The sequence below is a fragment of the Megachile rotundata genome, chromosome 3 (assembly GCF_050947335.1).
Source record: "Megachile rotundata isolate GNS110a chromosome 3, iyMegRotu1, whole genome shotgun sequence".
Lineage (NCBI taxonomy): Eukaryota > Metazoa > Arthropoda > Insecta > Hymenoptera > Megachilidae > Megachile > Megachile rotundata.
The window spans coordinates 16,513,912-16,540,060 of NC_134985.1; the positions used below are offsets into that span (position 1 = coordinate 16,513,912).

The following is a 26,149-nucleotide window of genomic DNA, read 5'->3' on the forward strand; positions in this document are numbered from 1 at the left end:
GAAGTACACATCGATACTTTTGTAGGTTATGTCACTCGTATTTACACGTGCTCGATACCGAAAGTTTTGAGAATCGACCGATGAAGTATCTTGTACTGCATCTACTGCACTTTGCAGTGGCACGCGTTGAAAGCTTTGAGTGCAATTACTTGATTACACACTACGGACGTATTCGAAGAGAAAATGCAGCAACACGGTTCAAAGGAACGGTTGCGCATATCTAACACTTCATTTCCAAGTGGAATGTCCACGCTGTTCGCGGATTCCTGTCGGGGCTACGTGGTAATAGCGGGAATTATTAAAGTTTTATATTTGTTGTCGCTATTCCGTTGGTTAAAGGTAGAATGTATCCTCTGTACGCGGACCGCTGGTAATGAGAGTGCGTGCCTGAAGACGGATCCACTTTGTCCCGGGAAAAATTAATTACCGCCGTTAGTGTGGCGAACAATGTTGAAACACGCTTCTGCAACGAACTGGCTGGAAAAATTGTGAGCACGTAAAGGGAACGAAACAGAACGGAAACGGTGCCACGAGGAATTTAACCTTTTTTGTTGGATCGTTGGTCATATTGTTAGAAATGTTGCTTCTTTCCTAATTAATGGAATTATAGAAACAACATTTTTTGCGGATTTAATCTCTTTAGATTTACTTAATTAATTTAGTTAGCTTTTAGTTTATTATTTTACTGTTGGAAGATTGTGATTTATCATGTGGGGACTTGGGGACGCGTGGATATGGGGATATGTGGATCTAGGGATGTAGGAATACAGGGGATTTAGACATTTGGAAATGTGGGGATATGGGGATTTAAAAATTTGGCAATTTTTAAATTTGAGATATTTGGGAAATTTTGGATATTTGGGAAAATTGGGAAATTTTGGATATTTGGGAAAATTGAGAAAATTCAAAAAATGGGGAAATTTGGGAAAATTAGGAAATTTGAAAAATTCGAAAAATTTAAGAAACTTGAAAATTTCAAAATTTGAAAATATTCCAAATTAAAAAATTCAGAAATCAAATATAAAAAACATGATTAAGAGTAAAAATTCGTGACGTTAAACCATGAAGCTTGTATAGTCCATCACAACCAAAAAATGACGAGACATATAAAACACGTGCTGTCGAATTATCAGAGGTTACACGGCAGAATATACTCGATAAACTAGAGTTTGCAAAAAAATAATTCGTGTACATCCAACGAGAGAATTTTATTGCCCGCACACGTTCAGTATAACCTCAGCATTTTTTAATTAAACATCGCTGTAGCGAGGGGATTGAACAAACAACATTTAAATATCAAATATACCGAAAAATTCCCAACTACCTTGCACAAAGTTAAAATTCCATGTTTACACATCCCATAGACCCGAAATTAAATTCGTAATACGATTTGATTTCGAGTTAAAGTTGAAAAGTTCCAAGATGCACGAAAACGCGACTGATCTTTGGATCGTTAAACAAAAGCGTTTCCGGATGGGGTATGAATTTATTGGACACATTGGAGTGGTCTCTTAAAAGTCTCCCTACCGGTATCGACTGAACCCACGAAGCAATATGAATCCCGTTGAATAAATTTTAACCAGTCGAGCTGACTCCACTTAATTAAAAGAGCTGCTCGTATATGGCCGTATTGTCGGCACGAAACGTGCGTTATCTGCTCCATGAACGAGTCTGTGTACACACGTAGGCGTCTCCGTATTCTCTGTTCCATGCCACTTCCGGTATTAGCCACCTGCTACTTGTCTCGTCTCGACACTGCAAACCTGTCGAGTGTCTCGTTCCCCTTTTTTCAGTAGACTCTTTGCACTTCCTGTTTAACGCCTTTTATACAGGAGCCCCGAAATACTCGTCTTTCGACTGCAAGTTACACCTTTGTGATGATACGGGGGCAGCCTTTGAAGTACTGTGCAATGTAGGGTCCCTTATGATTCATATGTGAACTTGACAATTTTTTAGTTTTGGAAGTTTCAAGTTTTTTAATTTGTCGAATGTGGCACTTTTAGATTTGTATTTTGCAAATTTTCAAGTTTTATAAATCTCACGAAATATCTCGTATAGTATCTCTATGTATCGTTATGCACTGTATCGTCACATGTGGTATCTGCACACGTTGTATCATCACATGTGATATTATCATGCGTTGTATCCACATGTGTGGTATCTCCACGCATTGTGTTGTCAAACTGCTTATTGTCACGCGAGGTAGTATCATGCGTTGCGTCGTCACATATGGTATCTCCACATATTGTATCATTACATGTCATATTACCATGCGTTGTAGTGTCATGTTTCGTATCTCCATGTGTTGTATCGTCAAGCGTCGTACTGTCACGCGTGGTATCGTCACATGTGGTATCTCCACATATTGTATCATCACATGTAATATTACCATGCCTTGTAGTGTCATGTTTGGCATCTCCATGCGTTGTATCGTCAAGCGTCGTACTGTCACGCGTGGTATCGTCACATGTGGTATCTACACATGTTGTATCATCACATGTAATATTACCATACGTTGTATCCACATATGTGGTATCTCCACGCACTGTGATGTCCAGCTTTTTATTGTCACGCGAGGTAATATCATGCGTTGCGTCGTCACATATGGTATCTCCACATATTGGATCATCACATGTGATATTACCATGCGTTGTAGTGTCATGTTTGGTATCTCCATGCGTTGTATCGTCACATATGGTATCTGCACACGTTGTACCATCACATGTCATATTACCACGCATTGTACCCACATATGTGGTATCTCTACGCGTCGTACTGTCATGCGTCGTATTTCTACGTGTCGTATCGTCACGTCTCATATTCACACGCGTTATATCTACATATGCGGTATCTCTATGTGTTATATTGTCACACATGAAATTCACACGCGTTATATCTACATATGTGGTATCTCTACATGTTATATCGTCACACCTGATATTCACATCGTTATATCTACATATGTGGTATCTCTACATGTTACATTGTCACACATGAAATTCACACGTGTAGTATCTACATATGCGGTATCTCCACGTCCCGTATCATCCCATATACCCCACATATCTCTTGTTGTACTATTCCTACACCTTCTTTAAAAATGAAACGCAAAAGAAAAAAATAAATATTGGTTAAGTAGAATAAGTAGTACTCAAGGTGTAATAAGAAAAATATCACTGTGATTGCTAGAAATGTTTTTCGTTCAAATTAAGTTGAAAACGAAGAGCAAATAACCAAACTACCGTTCACGTTATTAGGAACGAAACGTACCGACACTCAGGTCGTTAGCCGAAGAAAAATCACGACCACTCGAACAAGACCGACGATGATCATTTAGAAAATTGACGGTGTCGAGTTGAAACGTTAGTTGGTTGTAACGAGGTATTCAATGCTTTCGTTTTACGAACATGGATCTAATTGGTCGATTCCGTGTCGTATTACAGATCGTCTTTTATGAGGGCTGTGACTAAGTGGACGTATTAAATTCGTTTAGCTCGACAAGTTATATTATTAATTCAAACTTCACAATTAGATAGAGTGTAAAAGATTTCCATGAAAATTCAACGTTGCTCCCGTTATCGTTATTTATTTTCCGCGTGTTTACATTGTAATCCAGCCGAATCGCTGCAACGCGTCCGTGTTTTAAATCGATTACATCGGACGAGTTACGATGAAATGATTTTTGTTACTCGATTTCCAATATTTGATAAAATAGCGGATGTAACGATCAGGCAGAAAATCGTAGCTGAAATTTATCCAGCTTCGAGACGGAATCCATTGAACCGAACTGAAGACACTTACCTTTAAATCACCGTGTTGATCGTAGAACGTGGATGGTGCGAGGGCAGCCTTCAGCCTTCGATTTCGGTAGAAAATGAACATGATTGCAGCCAATAGCATTACAATCACCGTCGTTAGGATACCGATTACCAGCCCGACAAATTGCTTCGATTCTGGCTCCTTGCTCTTATCTGGAACTGATCGATCGTTACCTAATTATTTTCTATGAAATTATTTTAGTATTGCGCTCTTTATCGAATGTATTGAAATCTAATTTTTATTATTGCTATTGTAATGATTGCAAATTTCGGGATTTGGATGGAGGAATTTTTTAGTATTTAAAGTTTGAGGGTTTTGGAATTTTGGAAATTTGGAAGTTTGGAAATTTGGAAATTTGGAAATTTGGAATTTTGGAATTTTGGAATTTTGAAAATTTGGAATTTTGGAAATTTGGAAATTTGGGAATTTTGGAAATTTGAAATTTGGAATTTTGGAATTTTGGAAATTTGGAAATTTGGAATTTTGGAATTTTGGAAATTTGGAAATTTGGCAATCTGGAAATTTGAAACTTCGGAAATTCGGAACTTTGGAAAATTTGGAATTTGGAAAATTTGGAATTTTGGAAATTTGGAAAATTTGGAATTTGGAAAATTTGGAATTTGAAATTTTGGAAAACCAGAAAAATTTTGAAAACTTGAAAAATGTAGAATTTTCCAATTTGGAAATATTTTAGATATTAGGACATTAGGGAGTTTCCAAATTATTTTAACCATAATTATTTTCAACCTAGCTTTCCCAAAATTAGTGTCCACTTATAAAGTAACAAGTTTAAACCTTAAAACTTGCCAACCTTAAAACCTCAATTAAGATCAATACTATAAACCAAATAAATAAAGACAGTAAGAGCTATTACTATACCGGAAAATGATGATCTATTTCGCCATCTTCCCCTAAACAATAAAGATAACTATCATTTGACAAAGCAGCATTGCAGAACAATATCAGACGTTTCACGTTCGAATGAAAGCAACCGCTCGATAAAGTGTCGATCGATCAGCTGATCCAATTACGACGTGCACGATGAACGCAATCATCATTATCAGGTCATCGTGCATTATGCGAGGCTGCCTTCACGATAATATTCAGCTTGATCGGCCATGTACTTTGAGTGTATTAGTTGGCCAGCATGCAAATAGAGCTGTGTATAGTGTTAGTGTCCCTGAGCATGTGTAGAGAAACGTTTGCGCATAGAAATCGAGGCGTGCAAAAGGACCCTTTGCTCTTTGTTACTTGTATCGATCGGCTTAGCTCGTTACCGAACAGATCTCATCTGTCGGAGCAACACGTGAAAGTTAATGAAACGTACGATCTTTGGAGGATCGATTATACCAATAGACGTATTACCGCTATCGAAATCGTTTGATGTTCTATGATTCCTGTATGCAGTTGTTCGATTTCAATTTTTGTGTCTTTACAGATTGAAACTAGTTTAATATTTCGGTACAGTATGTTACATCGGAAATTCGATAATTTTATCTGAAGCTTCAGGTATTAACGTATTCAACAGAAATGTACAAATTAGTCATATTGAGAAGACATCATTAGCGAATTTTAATGAAGGTATTGAAAGTTGAAATTTTAATAAGGTATGAAGTGGTATGAACTTTCCATGCTTGTAACTTTATATAAAAATTTATACAAATTCTCTAATTGTAATTTTTAATAATAAATAAGGTTCGAAATAATTTTCTCCTTATAATTGAAAAACATGTACTTAATGATAAAAAAGATATTAACTGCACAAAAGTCCGTCGAAAATTTTTAATTATTTCAGTACGGGCAAGTTCTGTGAAGAGGAAAACAAATAAAACGAGAGAATTTCGATACGTGAGCAAGTTCTGAAGATTCCCCGACTCGTTTCTCGCGCAAAAGCTTGTCGAAGTGAAAAACTAAAGGCCCTTGCGTTCACTCGTATACGACGTGCATTCAACGTTCGTTACAATTCAGACTTCTTCGCGATGAAACCAATATTCTGTTTCTCGTGTAACGATCTTCGACTCGCGAGAGGTTGGCAAGAAACGTGTTCGTTTTTCCTCCTGTGAAGTTTCATAGCGAATTCAAGCTATGGAAGATGTTGAAAGTTGCACGAAAATATCTTTCATGAAAATTCCGATGAAACGATTGTTTCATGGAACGTTTGTTTCAACGATATTATTTTGAGGTTAAATTTTCCAAAATTCCAAATTTTCCAGATTTCAAATTTTCCAAATTCCAAATTTTCCAAATTCCAAATTCTCCAAATTCCAAATTCCAAATTCCAAATTCCAAATTCCAAATTCCAAATTCCAAATTTTCCAAATTCCAAATTCTCCAAATTCCAAATTCTCCAAATTCCAAATTCTCCAAATTCCAAATTCTCCAAATTCCAAATTCTCCAAATTCCAAATTCTCCAAATTCCAAATTCTCCAAATTCCAAATTCTCCAAATTCCAAATTCTCCAAATTCCAAATTCTCCAAATTCCAAATTTTCCAAATTCCAAATTTTCCAAATTCCAAATTTTCAAAGTTCCAAAATTGCAAATTTCCAAACTTCCAAACTTCCAAACTTCCAAAATTCCAAATTTTCCAAAATTCCAAAATTTCCGAAAGCTCAAAACTTCCCAAAAATGCCCACTAAATCTCCAATACCAATAAAAATTCGGTATCAGTTAAACTAATAGCCGATCGCCATAAAGCGCCGAGTCACATTGAATTAACAGTGTATTATCCGAGCTTACAAAATTCATTGAAATGCTTCACAGAAACGTATTTCATTATCGCGGAACAATCCAAAGAGCCGGGGCAACAGTATGCCCGACAAAAGCCGGTAGCCGGGTATTATAATCGAGTTGGTTCGAAAATTGAGTGGAATAAAAGGGCCACGTAATCAAGTCCTTTTGAAAATGACGCAGCGATCAGCGAACGTTGCTAAAGATTTGCCACAAACAAGAGCAACAAAAGAAACGAAGGAAAAAAAGAGCGTTTCACGAACGGCATTGAATTTCGTTGTAGCCGCTAAAAGCAAACAGGTGAGGGCTTTGGAAAAACGAGGAAAATAAAGGGAGCGAATAAAGACGAATTGGAAATGATGCGGAAAATTACGATGAGAAATACCGGATGCAACAATAATGGAAAGCGGTCAGACTTACGGGCATTATCGTTGTTTTCCTCCTTATTAAAAGTGGCCTTTACTTCGTCCCTCTGCAACGGACCCTCGTTATTCTGATAGGGGCTGCCGGTCGCTGATACAATGGCGCTCTTGTTCCTTGCCTCTTCATCCTCCGTGTTGTTCCATTCCGAGATCACTGCGAATCACGGATCAAGACTAATGAAATTCTCTCTTCGCAAAAGAATCGAACTTCTTTTAACGTTTTAAACGGATCGTCAACTTTCAATCTTTATACTTTGCTGTATTTGATCAGTCAATAATACTTGATCAATCAGTAAAATTCTATCAGTCAGATGTGTATCAAAGTATGTACATATTATAGCAATCATTTACAGGTTTTTCAAGGGTGTTCATATAAAAATCAATGTCTATATACATGTATAAAAGTACATTTTATTATCTAGGTTTGGCAAGGGTGTTCATATAAAAATCAATGTCTATATACATGTATAAAAGTACATTTCATTATCTAGGGTTTTCAAGGGTGTTCATATAAAAATCAATGTCTGTGCACATGTATAAAAATACATTTTATTATCAGGTAGTCAGACACTTGTTTAGTAAAAAGATTGATTATATAGAAATTAAGGGTGGATGTGAATTATTCATAATGTATATACTTCTTGATTGTTCTCTCACGTTTAATAAATTTTAACAAACTTCATCTACAAACATTTTAAAGAACAGAAAATTATTTTCCTAATTTTGTCACATATTATACCCTCATTTATTTCTTCACAACATGAAACAGAATTGAAAATATCATTGATAAAATCAAACAAAATAACTACATTTTATTAGAAATAACTAATGCAAAACATAAAGAAATAAAGTATCACAGAAATGATTAATAACACTCTTAAAACCCTCGAAACTTTCAAGAAAGTCAAGAAACAGAAGTTCTAAAAAAAAGAAAAGAACAACGTTCTATCGATTAACCTTCGTTAAATGTACCCTTGACGAGTAAGCTCTTAAAAGCTTCGGTAGCGCAGCGTGTTCGATCAACGCAACAAAAGAAGAGAAGAGATGGATTCCCAACGAAGCGAGGAATCAAATAGAAATCTGAAAAGCGATTCGCTTCACGTCCATGGGAATCACGTGGAATTCTGGCCACTCGAAGGGGCCAAGCAATCGAAGTTATCTCTCATGGAACGAGAGAACACCAACGCCGCACTCTCGGAGAATGATTAACGATGGTTTCGACGTTCGTGTTAGCTTCGCAGCTGAAACTTTTCGAGGGCGCGTATTTCACCTGCCAGCAAGGTAAGATTCACTTGTGAATCGCCACCACGTGCTTTGTAACACGAACATATTGCCGGTAGACCTTTTGTAACCTTGTATCGATGCTTTTTGCGTTGTACGGGCTTTCTCTGTGTTTGTGGGGCGAACAGGAAGAGGGATTTTGTATGTAAAAATTTGTAATGTGTAATTTTTTTGTGTGGTTTGGTTTAATTGGGGATTTGGGCAGTAGGAAGTTTGGGATTTAAGGAAATTTGGGACCTGAGAGATTTGGAACTTGGGAAACTTGGGACCTGGGAGATTTGGAACTTGGGAAACTTGGGACTTGGGAGATTTGGAACTTGGGAGAATTGGGACTTGGGAGAATTGGGACTTGGGAGATTTGGAACTTGAGAGATTTGGAACTTGGGAGATTTGAAACTTGGGAGATTTGGAACTTGGGAGAATTGGGACTTGGGAGATTTGGAACTTGAGAGATTTGGAACTTGGGAGATTTGGAACTTGGAAGATTTGGAACTTGGGAGATTTGGAACTTGGGAGATTTGGAACTTGGGAGAATTGGGACTTGGAAGATTTGGAACTTGGGAAACTTGGGACTTGGGAGATTTGGAACTTGGGAGAATTGGGACTTGAGAGATTTGAAACTTGAGAGATTTGGAATTTGGGAGATTTGAAACTTGGGAGATTTGGAACTTGGGAGAATTGGGACTTGGAAGATTTGGAAATTGAGAGATTTGGAACTTGGGAGATTTGGAACTTGGGAGATCGGGAACTTAGGATATTTCGAACTTGGGAAACTTGAGACTTGGAAAAAATGTGAATTGGGAAATTTGACGATTTAAATGCTCGATACTCCCAGACCCACAAATAAAATTGCAAAAGATAAAAGTTAAACGCCACTGGCAAAATGATCAGTAATCGACAGCTCGTTATTTCCGAGCATTCACAATTGACAGAAAGGAGGATTTCATCTGATTCTTCTCAGAATTCATTGTCCGTTCAAGGTGAATGCATTCTGACGTATCTGGGCCCTCTGATTATTCCTCATCTCCGTGGATAATTCTATCGTTCGGCAAGTGCGAAACGTTCGAGCGTGTCAGCTAAAATCGGAAATCGAATTTAGAGAGGACACCGTAAGAAAGAGAGGACTACGGAGACCCATCCGTTTCTTGATCCAAACTTCGAGATCGTTGGCTTCGAGGTATACTCGCGTTGCCAGGTCGAAGATATTCGCGGGAAGCTATTTCGTTATCGATATCACGGTGCCTGAGATCCCTTTTGTTTCCCCACAACCCCCGTATATTCTGCCAGGCCCGTTTTTCTTCCTTTTTACGCGAGACACGCGGTAGCCTCTTCGAAGGAGCTCAGAAAAGACAGCTTTTTCTTGCGAGAAAAATATCTTGCGATACTTTTCCTCGAATAATATATGTTCGAAATGAATTACGGAGAAAAAGGTGTAATATTGTACAGTATTAAACTGTTTTTTGTTTAATATCCGAGGGGTGCTGGATATTACACCTTTTTTTATTTATTCTCGTATGAAGCTTCGTTTAACTTCGTTTGAAAATAAATTTGTATTTATTACAGGAATTTTGGAAGTTTAAGAAAGATGTAAAGGTGTTGGTTTCTGAGAAATTTACTGTTCTTTTATATTCTATTTATTGTTTTCATATTCTCAATTTGATAGATTAGCAAATTTTCCAATTTGCAATATATGAAATTTTCTAGGTCCCAAATTTTCCAAGTCCCCAATTTCCCAAGTTCCAAATTTCCCAAGTTCCAAATCTCTCAAGTTCCAAATCGCCCAAATCCCAAGTTTCTCAAGTTCCAGATCTCCCAAGTCCCAAGCTTTCCAAGTTCCAAACCTTCCAAGTTCCAAATCTCCCAAGTTCCAAATCTCCCAAGTCCCAAGCTTCCCAAGTTCCAACTCTCCTAAGTTCCAACTCTCCCAAGTTCCAAATCTCCCAAGTTCCAAATCTCCCAAGTTTCAAATCTCCCAAGTTCCAAATATCCCAAGTTCCAAATCTCCCAAGTTCCAAATATCCTAAGTTCCAACTCTCCCAAGTTCCAAATCTCCCAAGTTCCAAATCTCCCAAGTCCCAAGCTTCCCAAGTTCCAACTCTCCCAAGTTCCAAATCTCCCAAGTTCCAAATCTCCCAAGTTCCAAATCTCCCAAGTCCTAAATCTCCCACGTCCCAATTCTCCCAAGTTCCAAATCTACCAAATCCCAAATTTCCCAAATCCTCAAATTTCCCAAAATTCCAACCATCCCAATTTCCCACCGTTCCCAAATCTCGAACCCGAAATTCTCCTCACCTGACTCAAAAATGACCTCGCTGAGCATAATCCACCTCGCCGCAAAGTACAGCTGCAGCTTCAGAAATCGTCCAGCGCGCGAATGAAGCTTTATGGTAACGTCACGCGCCTGTTCCAGCACCAGATCCGGTATGTAGGAAAAATGCACGGGTTCGCCGTTGAATTGGTTGCCACCGGCTCCGAGATAGACTTTCGCGTAAGAAAAGACCTGCAAAGGAAGGCAAAAGGTGGCAGGTGTGTCGGTGAGAGTGTTCGCGACCGGGATGAAGCGATTACAGGACGTGCAAACGTAAAGGAAATCGTTGAACCTGATGGAAACGTTTCATCCGTTCCGTCCACATTTTTCTTTCTCTCGTTGCGCGTTTTTCCTCTCAGGCTCGTGTATCGGTGGCTCGCGTGTGTACACGAAATTGGGTAATAAGTATCGGCCACTCGAGGTGATTCCACGCTACGAGAATTTAATTCCTCGTCTGTCCGCGTGGATTCGTTTCTCCTGCACAACGAGATGTGTTTTTTACGAGATTGCGGGATTTAGGGTTGAAACGCACGTACGATGTCTGCAGCGCTTTTTAGATTGCGACGAAATGGGTCATCCGTGCTTTATTTTTATATTGATTATCGTAGGTGGTTGGAAACGATTTATGTACGTGATTTAATTTATTTATGTGATTGCGATTTTTGAGGGGTTTCATGTCTGATGAGGGCTGCGTGATATCGGTGTCAATGAGTTTTTGATGGTTGAACAAATATTTTGTACTAGTTGGACTTTAAACAATTTATTATATTTTTTAAATAATATTTGTGCTATCTACAACTTCATCGACGTTTGTTGTCTCAAGTTTAGGACGATTGATGTACAATTAATTAATTCATTATGTCAAGGTGATGTAAAGTTTGATGTTTTATAGCAAACCAAAGCATTCGAGCGTCAATATTGTCAGAAATATTACAATTTATATGTTCGTATAAATATGTTAATATGAATGTTGTCGAAAAATCAATTCGTACATAAACAAGTATAAGTATTCACTCACAGAGCTAATATATAGACATATACAATAATTTCTAGTCATTTTTTATTTAACAAATTCGTTCATCAAACATCAGTCCTATTAACACAAAATTCTTTTAGCAATACTTATATATCTACTCCTTTGCCTTTACTTATATAGATACTCCTTTTCAAATAAATGTTCAAAATAATTTAACAATCAGATTCTCTTTAAAAACTTGATAATAGAAAATTTTGCAAAGATCGAATCGAGAAACTGATTAAATTAATTCTGCGAGACAAAACCTGTATTAAAAATCTTTTTCGGAAAATGATCTCATTTTTCAGCTCGTTATCCCGCAGCTGAATGAATTATAACGAATTCATGGATACCACAGTCCGTTTGTATAGATTAAGCAAACATCAATCTCCCTGTTCAGTGAATATAATGGGAATATTAATTCGTATAATCCCCAAGGAAGCTTATTTGAATATCATTTTACGCGACCCGCGCTCGCTGCCGAGTTCCCAGATAAGGAAATACGAAAGAAGAAGCGGTGGAAAATATTTCTATGATATTTTATGCTTAAAGTCTCCGGATGCGCGTGTCCTCGAGTGACGATATACAATTTTCAAGTATGTGCTCTGTGTTGGTATACGACTTTCAGAAGCTTGATTTATGAGGGAGGAGATTTCACGTACCTGGACGTCCTTTGTGAAGTAATTGTTCATGTGCAGATGTATGGCAGTGAAATTTCGCGAGTAATCGAACTCGAACGTGATCTCCACGGGACGTCCGAGCATACTCGGGGTGTCGTTTCGCCAGCCAACCCATTCGTAACCTGAAATTTACAGGAAATGTAGAATTATTAAATGTGCAGAAGAGTTTGGAAGAGTTATTTTGGGGAGATATGGGGAGAGGGTAGGATGTTGGTTCTCTTTTTGCGATGACGAGGATTTTTATTAGGAATTTGGAGGGGTGGGAAGTTGGGATGTGAGAAATTGGGAATTTGGAGAGGTGAGAATTTGGGGAGGCGAGAAATTAGGGACGTGGGAATTTGGGAATTTAGGAATTTGGGGATGTGAGAGTTTGGAAATCTTAGAATTTGGGGATGTGAGAAATTAGGGATGTGAGAAATTGGGGATGTGGGAATTTAGGAATGTGAGAAATTGGGGATGTGAGAAATTGGAAATCTTGGAATTTGGGAAAGTGAGAATTTAGGGATGTGAGAAATTGGAAATCTTGGAATTTGGGGATGTGAGAATTTGGAAATCTCGGAATTTGGGAATGTGAGAATTTGGGGATGTGAGAAATTGGGGATGTGGGAATTTAGGGATGTGAGAAATTGGAAATCTTGGAATTTGGGAATGTGAGAATTTGGAAATCTTAGAATTTGGGAATGTGAGAATTTGGGGACGTGAGAAATTGGGGATGTGAGAAATTGGGGATGTGGGAATTTAGGGATGTGAGAAATTGGAAATCTTGGAATTTGGGAATGTGAGAATTTGGGGATGTGAGAAATTGGGGATGTGGGAATTTAGGGATGTGAGAATTTGGAAATCTTGGAATTTGGGAATGTGAGAATTTGGAAATCTTAGAATTTGGGAATGTGAGAATTTGGGGACGTGAGAAATTGGGGATGTGAGAAATTGGGGATGTGGGAATTTAGGGATGTGAGAAATTGGAAATCTTGGAATTTGGGAATGTGAGAATTTGGGGATGTGAGAAATTGGGGATGTGGGAATTTAGGGATGTGAAAAATTGGAAATCTAGAAATTTGGAGTTGTGAGAATTTGGAAATCTCGGAATTTGGGAATATGAGAATTTGGGAACCTTGGAATTTCTATAAATAACAAATTGAAGATGTGATAATTTGTGGATTTGCACATTTATAAATTTATAAATTTGTGCATATGCGACCCCCAACTTAAAAATTTGCAAATTCACCAAAAATTATCCTAAAATGTTCCAAATCATTTCTACCTCCAAAAACACATCCCCAGAAATTTTACATTGCCCCTAAATCAACATACATCAACATCTCCCTACTTTACGCAGCATCAAGGCAAACTGCCTCAAAATTTCGACTCAAACTACTTTTTATACATCCTCTGATCCGAATATAGCCATCAGTATTTTTAAAGCTTCGAAAACTTCTTTCGTAGTTTATTCCGGAAATATTCGGCGCCGACTATTTCCGAATTCGAAGCCGCGAAAAGTTCCGAAAACCGCAGGCAGCGTCCGATTAAAGGCGGAAATTCGAAGGGAACCGCGAAAAGTAACCGAGCCCGGGTTTCGGAAAAACGCGTAACAGGCGCAGGGTTGGCTTTAGGGCTATTGCAGTCCATTTTCGATTCTCGTGTTTCCACGAGCACACGACTACGTATGTATTCGTGCACGAGCATCGTGAAATCTAATGGCGGGATTCGTGCAATAACTGCTGTTGCGGCTCCTGAAACTCTTCCATTTCGTGGAACAGCGTTTCGTTGCTCTTGCGGCGTGTTACTCACCGACACATTGGATATAGGGACAGGACGTGCGTATAAATCCCGGAGAAATAAAGGTACGACGGTGGTAAGTGGGTTACCGGAAGTTAATATACCGAGTTAACCCCTTGTAGTATGATTTATTTGTCGGGTCGGAACTGATTAATCACTGCGATATTAAAGTGGACGGAGAAAGTTGAAATGTTGTGGCAATTTGGTATTAGACCATTGTTATTAACTAATTTTTAGTAAATTATTTGACTTCAAAAGGAAATTGAAGAGTAGTTAAATTTTGGGTGAAATTCACAGCTGAAGCAGAGGTGCGTCACAAATGTGTCGTAAGTACATCACAAGTGTGTCATGAGTACGTCACGAGTGCGTCACAATAGCAACACAAGTGAGTCACAAGTGCGTCACAAATGCGTCATAAGTGTGTCACGAGTGCATTATGAGTGCGTCACGAGTGCGTCACAAGTGTATTATGAGTGCGTCACAATTGCAACACAAGTGCATCTCAAGTGCGTCACAATTGCAACACAAGTGTGTCTTAAGTGCGTCACATGTGCATCACAAGTGCTTCACGAGTGCGTCACAAGTGCATTGGGAGTGCGTCACGAGTGCGTCATAATATGGAATTTGGGGATATAGGAATTCTAGGAGTTAGAGATTTGACAAGGTAATTAATGCACTCATTATGAGTGCATCACGAGTGTGTCATAATATGGAATTTGGGGACATAGGAATTCTAGGAGCTAGGGATTTGGGGGTGTAGGAATTTGGGGACATAAGAATTCTAGGAGCTAGGGATTTGGGGGTGTAGGAATTTGGGGACATAGGAATTCTAAGAGCTAGGGATTTGGGGGTGTAGGAATTTGGGGACATAGGAATTCTAGGAGCTAGGGATTTGGGGGTGTAGGAATTTGGGGACATAGGAATTCTAGGAGCTAGGGATTTGGGGGTGTAGGAATTTGGGGACATAGGAATTCTAGGAGCTAGGGATTGGGGGGTGTAGGAATTTGGCAAGTTAGAAATTTGGAAACGTGGCAATTTGGAAATCTAGGAATCTAGAAATCTAGGAATCTAGGAATCTAGGAATCTAGGAATCTAGGAATCTAGGAACCCAGGAACCTAGTAATCTAGGAATCTAGAAACCTAGTAATCTAGAAATCTAAGAATCTAGGAAACCTAAAAATTTAACAAAAAATTAAATCAGACCAGTAAAAAACTAGAAAACTACCAAAGTAGAAAACTAAAAACCTAAAAATCTGCCAAGCCACAAAACTAGAAAACGCAAAATTTTCAAATTTCAAAATGTGGCAGCTACAACTGTGTCCTAAACATCATAAAATTTCCATATGTGTCCTTATGCAAAAGAAACGTACATGGCACCCGACAGTGCGTGCGCGGACAGCAACAATGTATCGTCGGTGTTGTTATTCACGGACATGCTCGAAACAGGGACAGACGTGCGTATAAATCCCCGGGAAATAAAGGCGCGATGGCGGTGAACGGCCGTAAGTGGGTTACCGGAAGTTTATTCGAAGCGTAACTAATATTTCAACGATGCTGTCGGCGACGATCGATATACAGGATTCGACTGCGAAGATAATCCCAGGAAATCAGCAATGCAGGTCCAACGGGTGTATAATTTAGAGCCTGTTTTCGGCTCGACGCTTCGTTACATCGCGCTGAATTCTGAAGCGGAGATTTGGCTTTCAACGAGCCACTATGCTTGATCCTCGGATGAGAAATGTACATTACTGTTCATAAGTCATGAGACGACGTTTCGGTATATCAGGAGTTTCGTGTCGTTTCATATTACTATTCTCTATCAATTTAAAGGTTCAATCATTTCAAAAATATCTGTACAGATTATTTATTTTCTTTGGATAAATTGTATCAAATTGTGATACGTTTGAAAATATTGGAAACTTGAGGCGATTTTATGAGATGGAAATTAAATTTGTATTTCATTTTTGAACTTAGGTTACGTTTGAAGATTTCTATATATTTGTCTCATTGATATTTTTAATATTTTACAATGCAAAATAATGACAAGTTTTACAACATTGACACTGAAACTACATTATACGAAAAAGAAGTAATAAATAATTAAAGATACATCACTTAGCAACATCATTTTATTTAAAGCACAATCATAGACGCATAATTTTTCAAAAGTACAGCTCGCAGTTTCGCAGAACACAAGAGAAATTTACGCGTAAAGTGCGTAATTTGTATCCAACCGTTCTAAACTGTATTCCACCTCGTTTTACTCCAAGTAATTAAAAAACAGATGTTTTTACATTCTACCAAAACAATTAATTCTTTATTTGCTTGGGAGGAATCTCTGCTCCATAAAAGGAAATTCTGTTTCATTACTTTCGGGGGAAGAAAAATTCTGCGTGCTTAATTATATCTGTTTAAGGTTAAAAGTATTTGGATTCTAATTAGTTGCAGTGAAAAAACAATTATAATATGACGGAGGGTTTTGAACTCGTGAACTTGCATTAATAAACCAGGCACTTTCCTGTCAGACCCTATTATTACATTTTTTTATTCAAAAAATATTATGGAAAATGATACAAATTGTAAAGATGTTGTATATATCTCTTGTATTTTAAAATATTGCACTCGCACATTATACAGATTTAGAATTGAACTCAAAATTGCAATGAAAATACGAAGCTTACCACATTTAAACTATATAGTGTGCGTCACGAGTGTGACGAGTTATAATCGAACAAGGGCTCAATAAGTTGAATTGAGCTGAGACAACCAAAGAAAAATATTAGTCAGCTGAAACACCGGCCATTTGCATGAAATGAACGATGATCGTGAAACCGCGGTACCGGAAAGATCGCAGGAGACATCTTTTCTTTCGTTCAAAGACCGCGATTCAATGCAGTCACAGATTGCGCGGCACGCCCGCTATTTCTCATTCAGCTGACAATTAATTAAGGCAACATTCAAAAAGCAGCAGCTGCCGTTCGACCGAAAATAGGTTGGGGTGGTCGCGACCGAGCCTTTTCAACAGCACATCCAGCAATTTGCAACAAATGCGTTCCGCGTTGAAACAATTTGTTCGTTTGATACGAACGAACGGCCGTTCAGGACCCCCGGTCGCCAAACAAATTTCCCGTCACGTCCGCGATTCGCGGATTATTTATGTTACAGATTTTATTGTCTCGTTTGTCGGAGCGCGGTGTCGATCGGGTAATCGGATCCAACGATGCAACGTGTCATTTTTCAGACACGCTAGGCTGCGAATGGAAATATTCTCGTTTCGCGTTCCGTTCATATTGTTAAAGCACACACACACAGCGGGGAGGGAAAAAACAAAGAGGATAGGAAAACATCGAATCGTTCGATCTATACGCGAACAGATCGCGAATGTTGTTAAACTCGAATTAACTGTGGATTCGATTTTTATCGAATCTGCTGCTGGCTGCATGACCACGTGTCGTTTTTCGATTCTCATTTTAACTGCAAGAATTAAAAAATTTCGCTACCCAGTGTTTTTTACTTCTGACTGCAATTTTACGTTTCTTCAGGGATAATATATGTTTATTTTTCATCACAATGTAGCTGACAGGAGGATTTGATAAGTTGATATTCAACTGACCTTGAAGCTCAGACAAAATTTCAAAGACTATTCTGAAAATTTGATTAAAAAAATTAGGTTCAATATATGATCTCAAACTTGATCTCAGAATTTCACCTCAAACATTAGTTTCGACATTTGGTTTCAAAATTGATTCCCAAAATTAGACTTCAAAGTTTAACCTCAGATTGAGTCTCAATATGTATAGTCTCTTATAGAGACTATACGTATACATGTATGTATACATACAACTCATGTATACATACGTACATGTATATACCAATGTACACATATGTATACACATACATATTATATACATATGATATCATCACACATGTCAGCACATATGTATATCCATATCACGTTAACATAACCAACATAGCATAATATAATGCACCATCACCAACAAAATAAAAAATCGAAAAATAAGACTACCACAAAAAGATAAAGAGTACCAACCCCATAAACATCCCTCATAAAAATAACAATGCAAAATAACAAAAATAATTGAGACACTGTCTCAATCAGCTCGAAACAAAGTCACCCTCAGTGCACCCTAATGATTCTCAATTTATATTTCAATTTCTCCAACCCCATAGACCGTAAGGAACTTGATACACAGTCCAACAGAGATCTGTTTTTCGCGCTATAAATCCAACACACTTTTATCTTTCCTGTTCGACGAACTCCCCGGGGAAGGGGTAAAAACAAGCCAGGGTCGGAGAAAAGAAAAACGAGGGTGTCGAGGGTGCCGAGACAGGGTGGCTTCGTTTCGTATCCCAACAGAAGACACTCTACACCTTAAAGGTTATTAAAAGCTCGACGCTTCGATTCGATATCTGTTCGGGATCTAACCTTTCCCTAGGATTTCCTTGGCATCGCCTCTTTTCCAACAATGTTCGCGTCCCATACATAGTGGCATTATATCGCTTGATCTATCCGCTTTCATATAAACCCCAGCCTTAATATCGTCCCTCGAGTAAATAGTTTCCAGTTTCCGTCGCCGCCTTCGTTCCCTATCTACCATCAATTCCGAACATTCAGGGGGCCGTAAAATAACCACCGATATGTGTAGATATATCGTACTTTCTACTATATTGCACGATTCTCGGGATTATATTGACGTGTCGCTGATTTTAGATCAAAGAGGAAAATTTGATTAAACGAATTGTTGTTTTTAGGTTTTTAGGAACTAATGTTTTTACATTTAGGAATAGGAATTTTGATATTTGTGAATTAATAAATTTTCATATCTTTGAAATTTTGCAATTCTTTTAGTTGTAATATGTTTGTCCATAGCAGAAGCCGAGCAGAGTATAATTAAAACGTCTTTGAGACACGTCACCGTGATTCCGCAAGCAAGTGGGTCAACCCAGATAATAAGTTGCAAATTGTTGGCAGATGAGCCAGAGTATAGGGACGTAGCTGATTCCAATATCGTCATAAAGTTCGCGGTATTTCCAAAGTTTCCATCTCGACGAGATACTTTGCTAGCTTTCTTGTTAATAAGCTTTCTCGACGGATTGTTTGCAAAAGTAATTACGAGGTTGCCTCCTTGATACGATAGATGCGTTACTGACTCCTCGTTACGTAGTTAGGAATGATCAAGGTTCTACGTGGTAATTATTGTATCATGTTTATTGATACTACACGGATTTCACAACTCCTGCATTCTCAGAGTTTCATCGGGTTTCTAATAGCATACCTCGACAGGATTTAATGCTGTTTATAATGTTGGGAGATTATTGTGTTATTTTTAATGGTTCTCAGGTGTGATGTAGTGAAAGTTTCTAACAAGGATACATGGGGAGTTAAGGGGCGGGAGATTAGAGAGAGAGATATTGGAATGAAAGGTTTAAATTGTGGGGAAAAGGAGAGGTGAAAAATTTGGGATGTGAGAGTTTGGGAATTTTGGAATTTTAAAGGGTGAGAAATTGGGAATGTGAGAATTTGGGAATTTTGGAATTTTAAGGGGTGAGAAATTGGGGATGTGAGAATTTGGAAATTTAGAAATTTAGAAAGGTGAAAAATTGGGGGTGTGAGAATTTGGGGAAGTGAGAAATTGGGGGTGTGAGAATTTGGAAATATTGGAATTTGGGGAGGTGGGAAATTGGGGATGTGAGAATTTGGAAATCTTGAAATTTGGGGAGGTGAGAAATTGGGGATGTGAGAATTTGGGGAAGTGAGAAATTGGGGGTGTGAGAATTTGGAAATATTGGAATTTGGGGAGGTGGGAAATTGGGGATGTGAGAATTTGGAAATCTTGGAATTTGGGGAGGTGAGAAATTGGGGATGTGAGAATTTGGGGAAGTGAGAAATTGGGGGTGTGAGAATTTGGAAATATTGGAATTTGGGGAGGTGGGAAATTGGGGATGTGAGAATTTGGAAATCTTGGAATTTGGGGAGATGAGAATTTGGAAATCTTGGAATTTGAGGAGATGAGAAATTGGGGATATGAGAATTTGGATGGGTGACAAATTGGGGATGTGAGAATTTGGATGGTTGACAAATTGAACATGTGAGAATTTGGGAATATGTAAATTTGTGTATTCGTTAATTCATAAACTTGAAATAATTCAACCCTCAAATTTGCAAAAAATTATCCTCCCAAATCCTTCATATCCAAAAACATTCCTTCCCAACAAAATCTACATACACTGCAATGTTCACATCGGCGTTTCCATCAATATTTACGACATCTTCCTCACAATTAAGTCGTAGAATTCGCAAGACATTACAGAAACAAATGGCCCAGTCCAACACGATTGCAGGTAGTACAACATGATTGTAAACGAAAGTAAGAAAGAGCGCACGCAGTCTCTGCGGGTTTAAAAGTTTAAGAAACTGAATGTACATAGTTGCAGGTTGTCCCAGGGCGTAAATGGAAAGACACAAATGTATCGAGGGAGCCGGTAAACAGCAGTGTGGCTTGCAGTCTAGCCTGTGGTTCAATATAAATGTAAATTGGAACAGATTCGAGGACGCCAGGGAACACGATTCGCCTACGGGAGAGTCCGAGCATCCAGCTTCCTGGAATTCTCTTATCACTGACCTACACACCTGGAATCGACGGGATGAACATTTTATTTCCTAGACAGTTGTTTCGTGGTCACGGAAAAATCTACCCGCTCGTTTGCAAGATACTTTCATTGAAATATCTTTAAAAGGTGGCGCTAAGTAATTTTTATTCGAATCGGTATTCCCTTTCCAATAATACGTATGCAATCCGATAGGCACCTGGAATTAAATTCCGCCAATGAAACCACGAATCTACAATTGAGATTTAATAACATTCTCCGGAGTCTCGATGAGAATTCCCACTTGGAGAAAAGAAGGCAAACGATACCAATCGAACGGGTTACTGTGTCCCGTCTTCGTTAGAGCTTCCTACTCTCTCACGGATTAGTTCGACCCCGTCAAATCGAATCTTCCACGGAAATTCACGGAGAAAAGAGGAAGCGCAGCTGGAACGAAATAATAAGTCGGGTATTGCTTCGTTTACGACCATTATATGTGGACACGGAAAAATACACGGAAATCTTTAATTCGGAAATACTTCTTTCGAAAAATGGGACTGAAAGTGGATGTACCTTCTGCACTTGGAAAATCATTCGGTTTAATACAATTTTTATAAACAGGTATTTTTAACTAAATGTACAATATTACTGGGTGGATAATATCGCAGGACAAGGGGTGCTTCTACGTTAAAAAATGAATACTTTTATATTATCATTTTATGCTTATGTTATATTACATTTTTTGATAACATTTCTGAGCAAATCAACTGTAAAGCTCGTTCAACTAAACGTATAGTTAATACAATTTTTTTTGTTGAAATGTAAGTATGTTAGCTGCTAGGAGTATGATCTTCCAACGAGGTGGTGCATCAACATATCACATCAGAGAGGTCAAGAATTTTTTAAATTTAAAATTCGTATTGAACTTCACTAAATATTCCTAGGAACATGAATGGGTAAAATAAACATTAAAAAAATTCAGAAGAATTTATCCTACGTGTATTTCGTAAAATAAACTACCCCCGAATTAATGAAATTTATCCTGCATACCCATGTTTGATTTTAACTCACATGCTACTAAAATGATTTAGTAAAACCAAAGTTAACTAAGATATCTAAGGTGTCGATATAGCAACGTTCTGAAGTAATAGCTCACCTTTCCCGTTTCCACTGACGTCCAATCTGAAGTTGTCAGGACCCCTTTGGCCGTCGACAAGTTGACCGAGTCCTCCAGAGAGGTAACCTCCTTCCTCCTTGCCGTCGTATGTCCTGTCGGAAAGGTCAACCTCCGAGCCCCTTTTAATTCCTTGGGGCATGGAATACGACACCAGGCCCTCTGCAATACAGACAAAGAAAAGAGTTACGGTTTCACCGTGGTACACGTTCCCCCTGTGCTATGCATCATCGTGCTCCGCTACGCTCTGACAAGATGGACGTTTCATTCTCGACTTATACGTGATAAGATTGCACCGGTTAAATCGCGTATCTCGAACAACTGCGAAGTTTCAAACTTTTATCACGGCATACCATTATCCGGATTATTCGCTACTCCGGCGTGATTCTTTTATTTATGACGAGCGCCGCCGGGGAAAATTGGGGTGTATCGGTGATGGATACGGCACGGAGGAATGTGGAGGAATTTGGGGTGGTTATTGTATTTTGACTTACGGGTTTCTCGGGTTTTTACATTTTGTGGTACGTGTATTTATGTTTAGAAATTTAGATGTAAGGAAATATTAATTTTGAAATATTTGAGCTGTTGGATTGCAGATCTCTTAAATTTTCAGTTATGGACTTTAAAAGATTTGATAATTTGGAACGTTAGATAAATATAAATATCTGAAGCGAAACATAAATTAATACACACATTTATTCTTTATCTTGATAAAAATCAATGCTGATTTCAAGGAATGTACTTTAACAAGATGTGTAACTTGTAATAATGAAGCGGCCACTTATGGAGCGGCCATTTGATCAGTTTGGTAGTTTTAGTGTTAAACGAATCCAACTAAAAGTTTCGAACGAAAAATATCCACGTTTCATTTCATTTTCCCATAGTTCTCTACTAAAAACAAACACACTGTGCAAAACTGAAAATACTTCCCAATTTCCAAATTTCGCAACAGTTTAAAAAAATGTTAGCTATCCGCAAAAGAGGGTGACCGAATAAAATAGTGTAGGAAACGTGTCGTAATTTAATCCTTCTACATCTTCATCTACGTCAAAATGATATTCGATGAAAGTCCGCCGTTTCCTCGCCGGCGACCCACGGAAAAATGATTTATTTCGAGACAGGAAGTATCGCCACGCGGAAATTGACAGACGTCGATGAGAACGGACGCGATACCGGCTCACCGACGCTTTCTCGTGAAAAATACTTCTCCTTAATGCTTCGTCGAACAACGAATATCGAATTTATAGTCTCGAATATTGCGGACGAGATTAAATGCTCGATACCATTAAATTCGTGATACAGTTTGCGCCGGTGTCGAGCAAAAACGGCGTACCCCTTCCGTTTCCGGTCGCGAACCACCCCCTTTTCTCTTCCGATAACGCTGCAAAGCGATAAATTTTTAACGGCGCAAAAACACCGTATTTATATTTATCATGGGGTATATTCGCACGAAGGGCTAGCTTGCATGAAAAAAAAACCTGGCAAGAAATATGCAACCGAACTAACTGTCCCGCGCTGGCTGCAATTGCTGTAATTTCAACTACCCTGCGAAATATGGAAAATGGTTTGATACGAAAGTAATGAGGGATTTTTTTAATTTCATAGTTTTAATTAGTGCTCTTGAATTGCGAGTACATTGTTGCGCCGGGGTTCATTAACTCAAGTATTTGTAGGAAAATGGGGCGGAAGAATGGGTTTTATGACTAAAATATTTGAAAATTTATTCTGCGGTACATTTTTTATGATCACTTGTATGGTCGAACAAATATGTGAACGGAACTGGACATTTCAAGATGATCAACTAGACAATTTGATCAACAAAAATCTGGCTACTCAAAAATTAAGAAGACTGACAATTTAATTATCTAAGAATTTCAAGAACTCTTATCTTATATAAATATTAAAGAAATCTAAAAATTAGAGAATGGGTTTTATGTCTAAAATATTTGAAAATTTGAAAATTTATTCTGCGGTACATTTTTTATGATCACTAGTATGGTCGAACAAATATGTGAATGGAACTGAACATTTCAAAATGATCAACTAGACATTTTGAACAAAAATCTGGCTACTCAAAAATTAAGAAGACTGACAATTCAATTATCTGAGAATTTTAAGACCTCTTACCTTACATAAATATTAAAGAAATCTAAAAATTTGATCATATAAACAAAAATATAAAAATAAGTAAATCTAACAAGATCACCTGGAAGTCTAAATTATTTCTGAACCCTATTTACACAATTCATCCCTAAATATATTCACATCCTCAATTCACCACCCTAGAATAGAATTAATCAATTATTTGATTAAACGTCCATCCTCATCTGTTGGAAGTCCGCTTCAGGGTAGATTTACGAGACCGATCGAAATACGGTGTACAGGTGTGTTTGCCTTAATCTCAACTCGAAAGGGTTCACCCGACAGGTCTCGAGTGTCGTTGTTGCTCTCGGTTCCATAAGTATGGATACACCGTTGTACAGGGTGCAACGATGCTGTTCGTGATTGCTACACCCTTCGTAAGAAATATTTACACCGGCGATGTTTGTTTTCCATTATCGAATACACCGTTTTCTCGTATCGTATTACATGACTCTTCCTGGATTACTACGCAACCCCTATTTTTTCGATGTCATTCGAGTTATCAAATTGATCATATTTTTATTAGGTCACCAAATTAATTAATTTTTTTTCAGTAAATTTATAAAATGTATATGGTATATTATATAGCGATATATGGTATATTCAAGTTAAATTTTACATAATTTTCAATGTTACTGAAAATTATATGTGGATGTGTTTGAAGCTCTATTAAATTTTTATTTTAAAAATGTGACATGGGGTGAGGAGAAATATAAAAATTTTATTCATTATGTAGCTACAATTTTACGCTTTTATGTAGGTACATTACTTTTCATTATTATGACGAATTAGCAGTGGAAGAATGTTAGACTCATTTATATGAAAAATGTGAAATTTTGTGATATATTTTTTTATGTGACTATTATTGTACATACATATATTGAACTTTTACCTAGGTGCATTTATTGTATCTACATATGCCTGCTACATATTTAATGAACATAACCTACAAATATCGAAGGTCTCCATGATTTCATAGATGTTCATGTAACACATGTGAAAATTGTTACATTGAGACAACATACAAATATTACAGAAAAAAAGTACAATTATTATATTGACTGAATTATACCGCATAATTTAATCAAATTTCGACCGAATTTATCAGAGTCTCCTACAGAATTTTCAGAACTTGAATCTGTTTAAGTTATCCCCAAAATGTAACCTTCATATTGTAACAAAATATTCCTATATCATCTACGAATATTTAAAATGCAGGTTGTAATACAGAGAGAAATATGATCTCGATCGCACGTTTCCTCTGGCGTAAGAAGCTCTCCGATCCGATAAAATGGAAAACAGCGACAGCGTGATAAGAATGCTCGAAACCGAGGAACTTCGTTCTTTTCAATACTTAGTGGATGCATTGTTGCGAAACAAGAGCAGAGAGAGATACGAAAAGAGTTTCTATAAATTTCACTCACCGGTCCATGGACACCCATAAAGCTCCACCCGTATGCACACCATGCGCATATGGGAAGTGTAAGGGATGAAACGGACTTTGGTCGCCACAATAGCTGGGTCGAAACTTTGCTCCTTCTCGGAGTATGGATTATTGTTGCCCGCCAGAAGCTGCAAAATACACGTATAAAAATCTCAGTGGTCATATTTAAAAATATTTTTGTCTGTGACGCTCTTGTTCATTTAAATTATGTAAATGAACACAAGATTTTAGTTAATTAAAAGATTAATTTAGTTCATTGAAAGATTACATTTCGTTAAGATTAAATTTAGTTAACTGTAAGATTAAATTTCGTTAATTCAAAGATAAAATTTAGTCAACTATCAGATTAAATTTCGTTAATTCAAAGATAAAATTGAGTAAACTATCAGATTAAATTTCGTTAACGCAAAGATTAAATTTAGTTAACAGCAAGATTAAATTTAGTTAATAGAAAGAGTAAATTTAGATAATTAAGAGATAAAATTTAGTTAATTAAAGGAGCATATATTAGCATCCCAGAATATTTGCGTGTTGTGTACTCATTTGAATTATCTTAACAGCTGACATTTTGTACATTCGAATTTAGGTTAGGTCGACGCAGTTAGGTGAACGCAGCTCGGACGGAAGATCGATTTTTAAAGTGATTACAATAGGAATTCATGACAGAATTTATCATATTAAATTCGGGATTGCTGTTGGTCTGAAATGTCCGCTTGCTGTCGATCAATCATAATTATAGTCACGAA

The 26,149-nt window shown here is 37.6% G+C and overlaps 1 protein-coding gene across 7 annotated transcripts in view; it reads right to left on the minus strand.

The window, feature by feature from the left end:
• Ddr (discoidin domain-containing receptor 2) overlaps nucleotides 1-26,149 on the minus strand; it is a 277,582-nt gene that overhangs the window by 43,431 nt on the left and 208,002 nt on the right. For all 7 annotated transcript variants that reach the window (XR_013037762.1, XM_076530266.1, XM_076530265.1 and 4 more), the window contains 6 exons: nucleotides 25,384-25,531; nucleotides 21,800-21,979; nucleotides 12,238-12,377; nucleotides 10,545-10,752; nucleotides 6,970-7,125; nucleotides 3,802-3,977 (listed from right to left, as the gene is read on the minus strand). Coding sequence is in view for 6 of the 7 variants with exons in the window: in XM_076530266.1 (XP_076386381.1) it covers nucleotides 3,802-3,977; nucleotides 6,970-7,125; nucleotides 10,545-10,752; nucleotides 12,238-12,377; nucleotides 21,800-21,979; nucleotides 25,384-25,531 (1,008 nt within the window). In the remaining variant the exon portion in view is untranslated. The remainder of the gene's footprint in view (nucleotides 1-3,801; nucleotides 3,978-6,969; nucleotides 7,126-10,544; nucleotides 10,753-12,237; nucleotides 12,378-21,799; nucleotides 21,980-25,383; nucleotides 25,532-26,149) is intronic.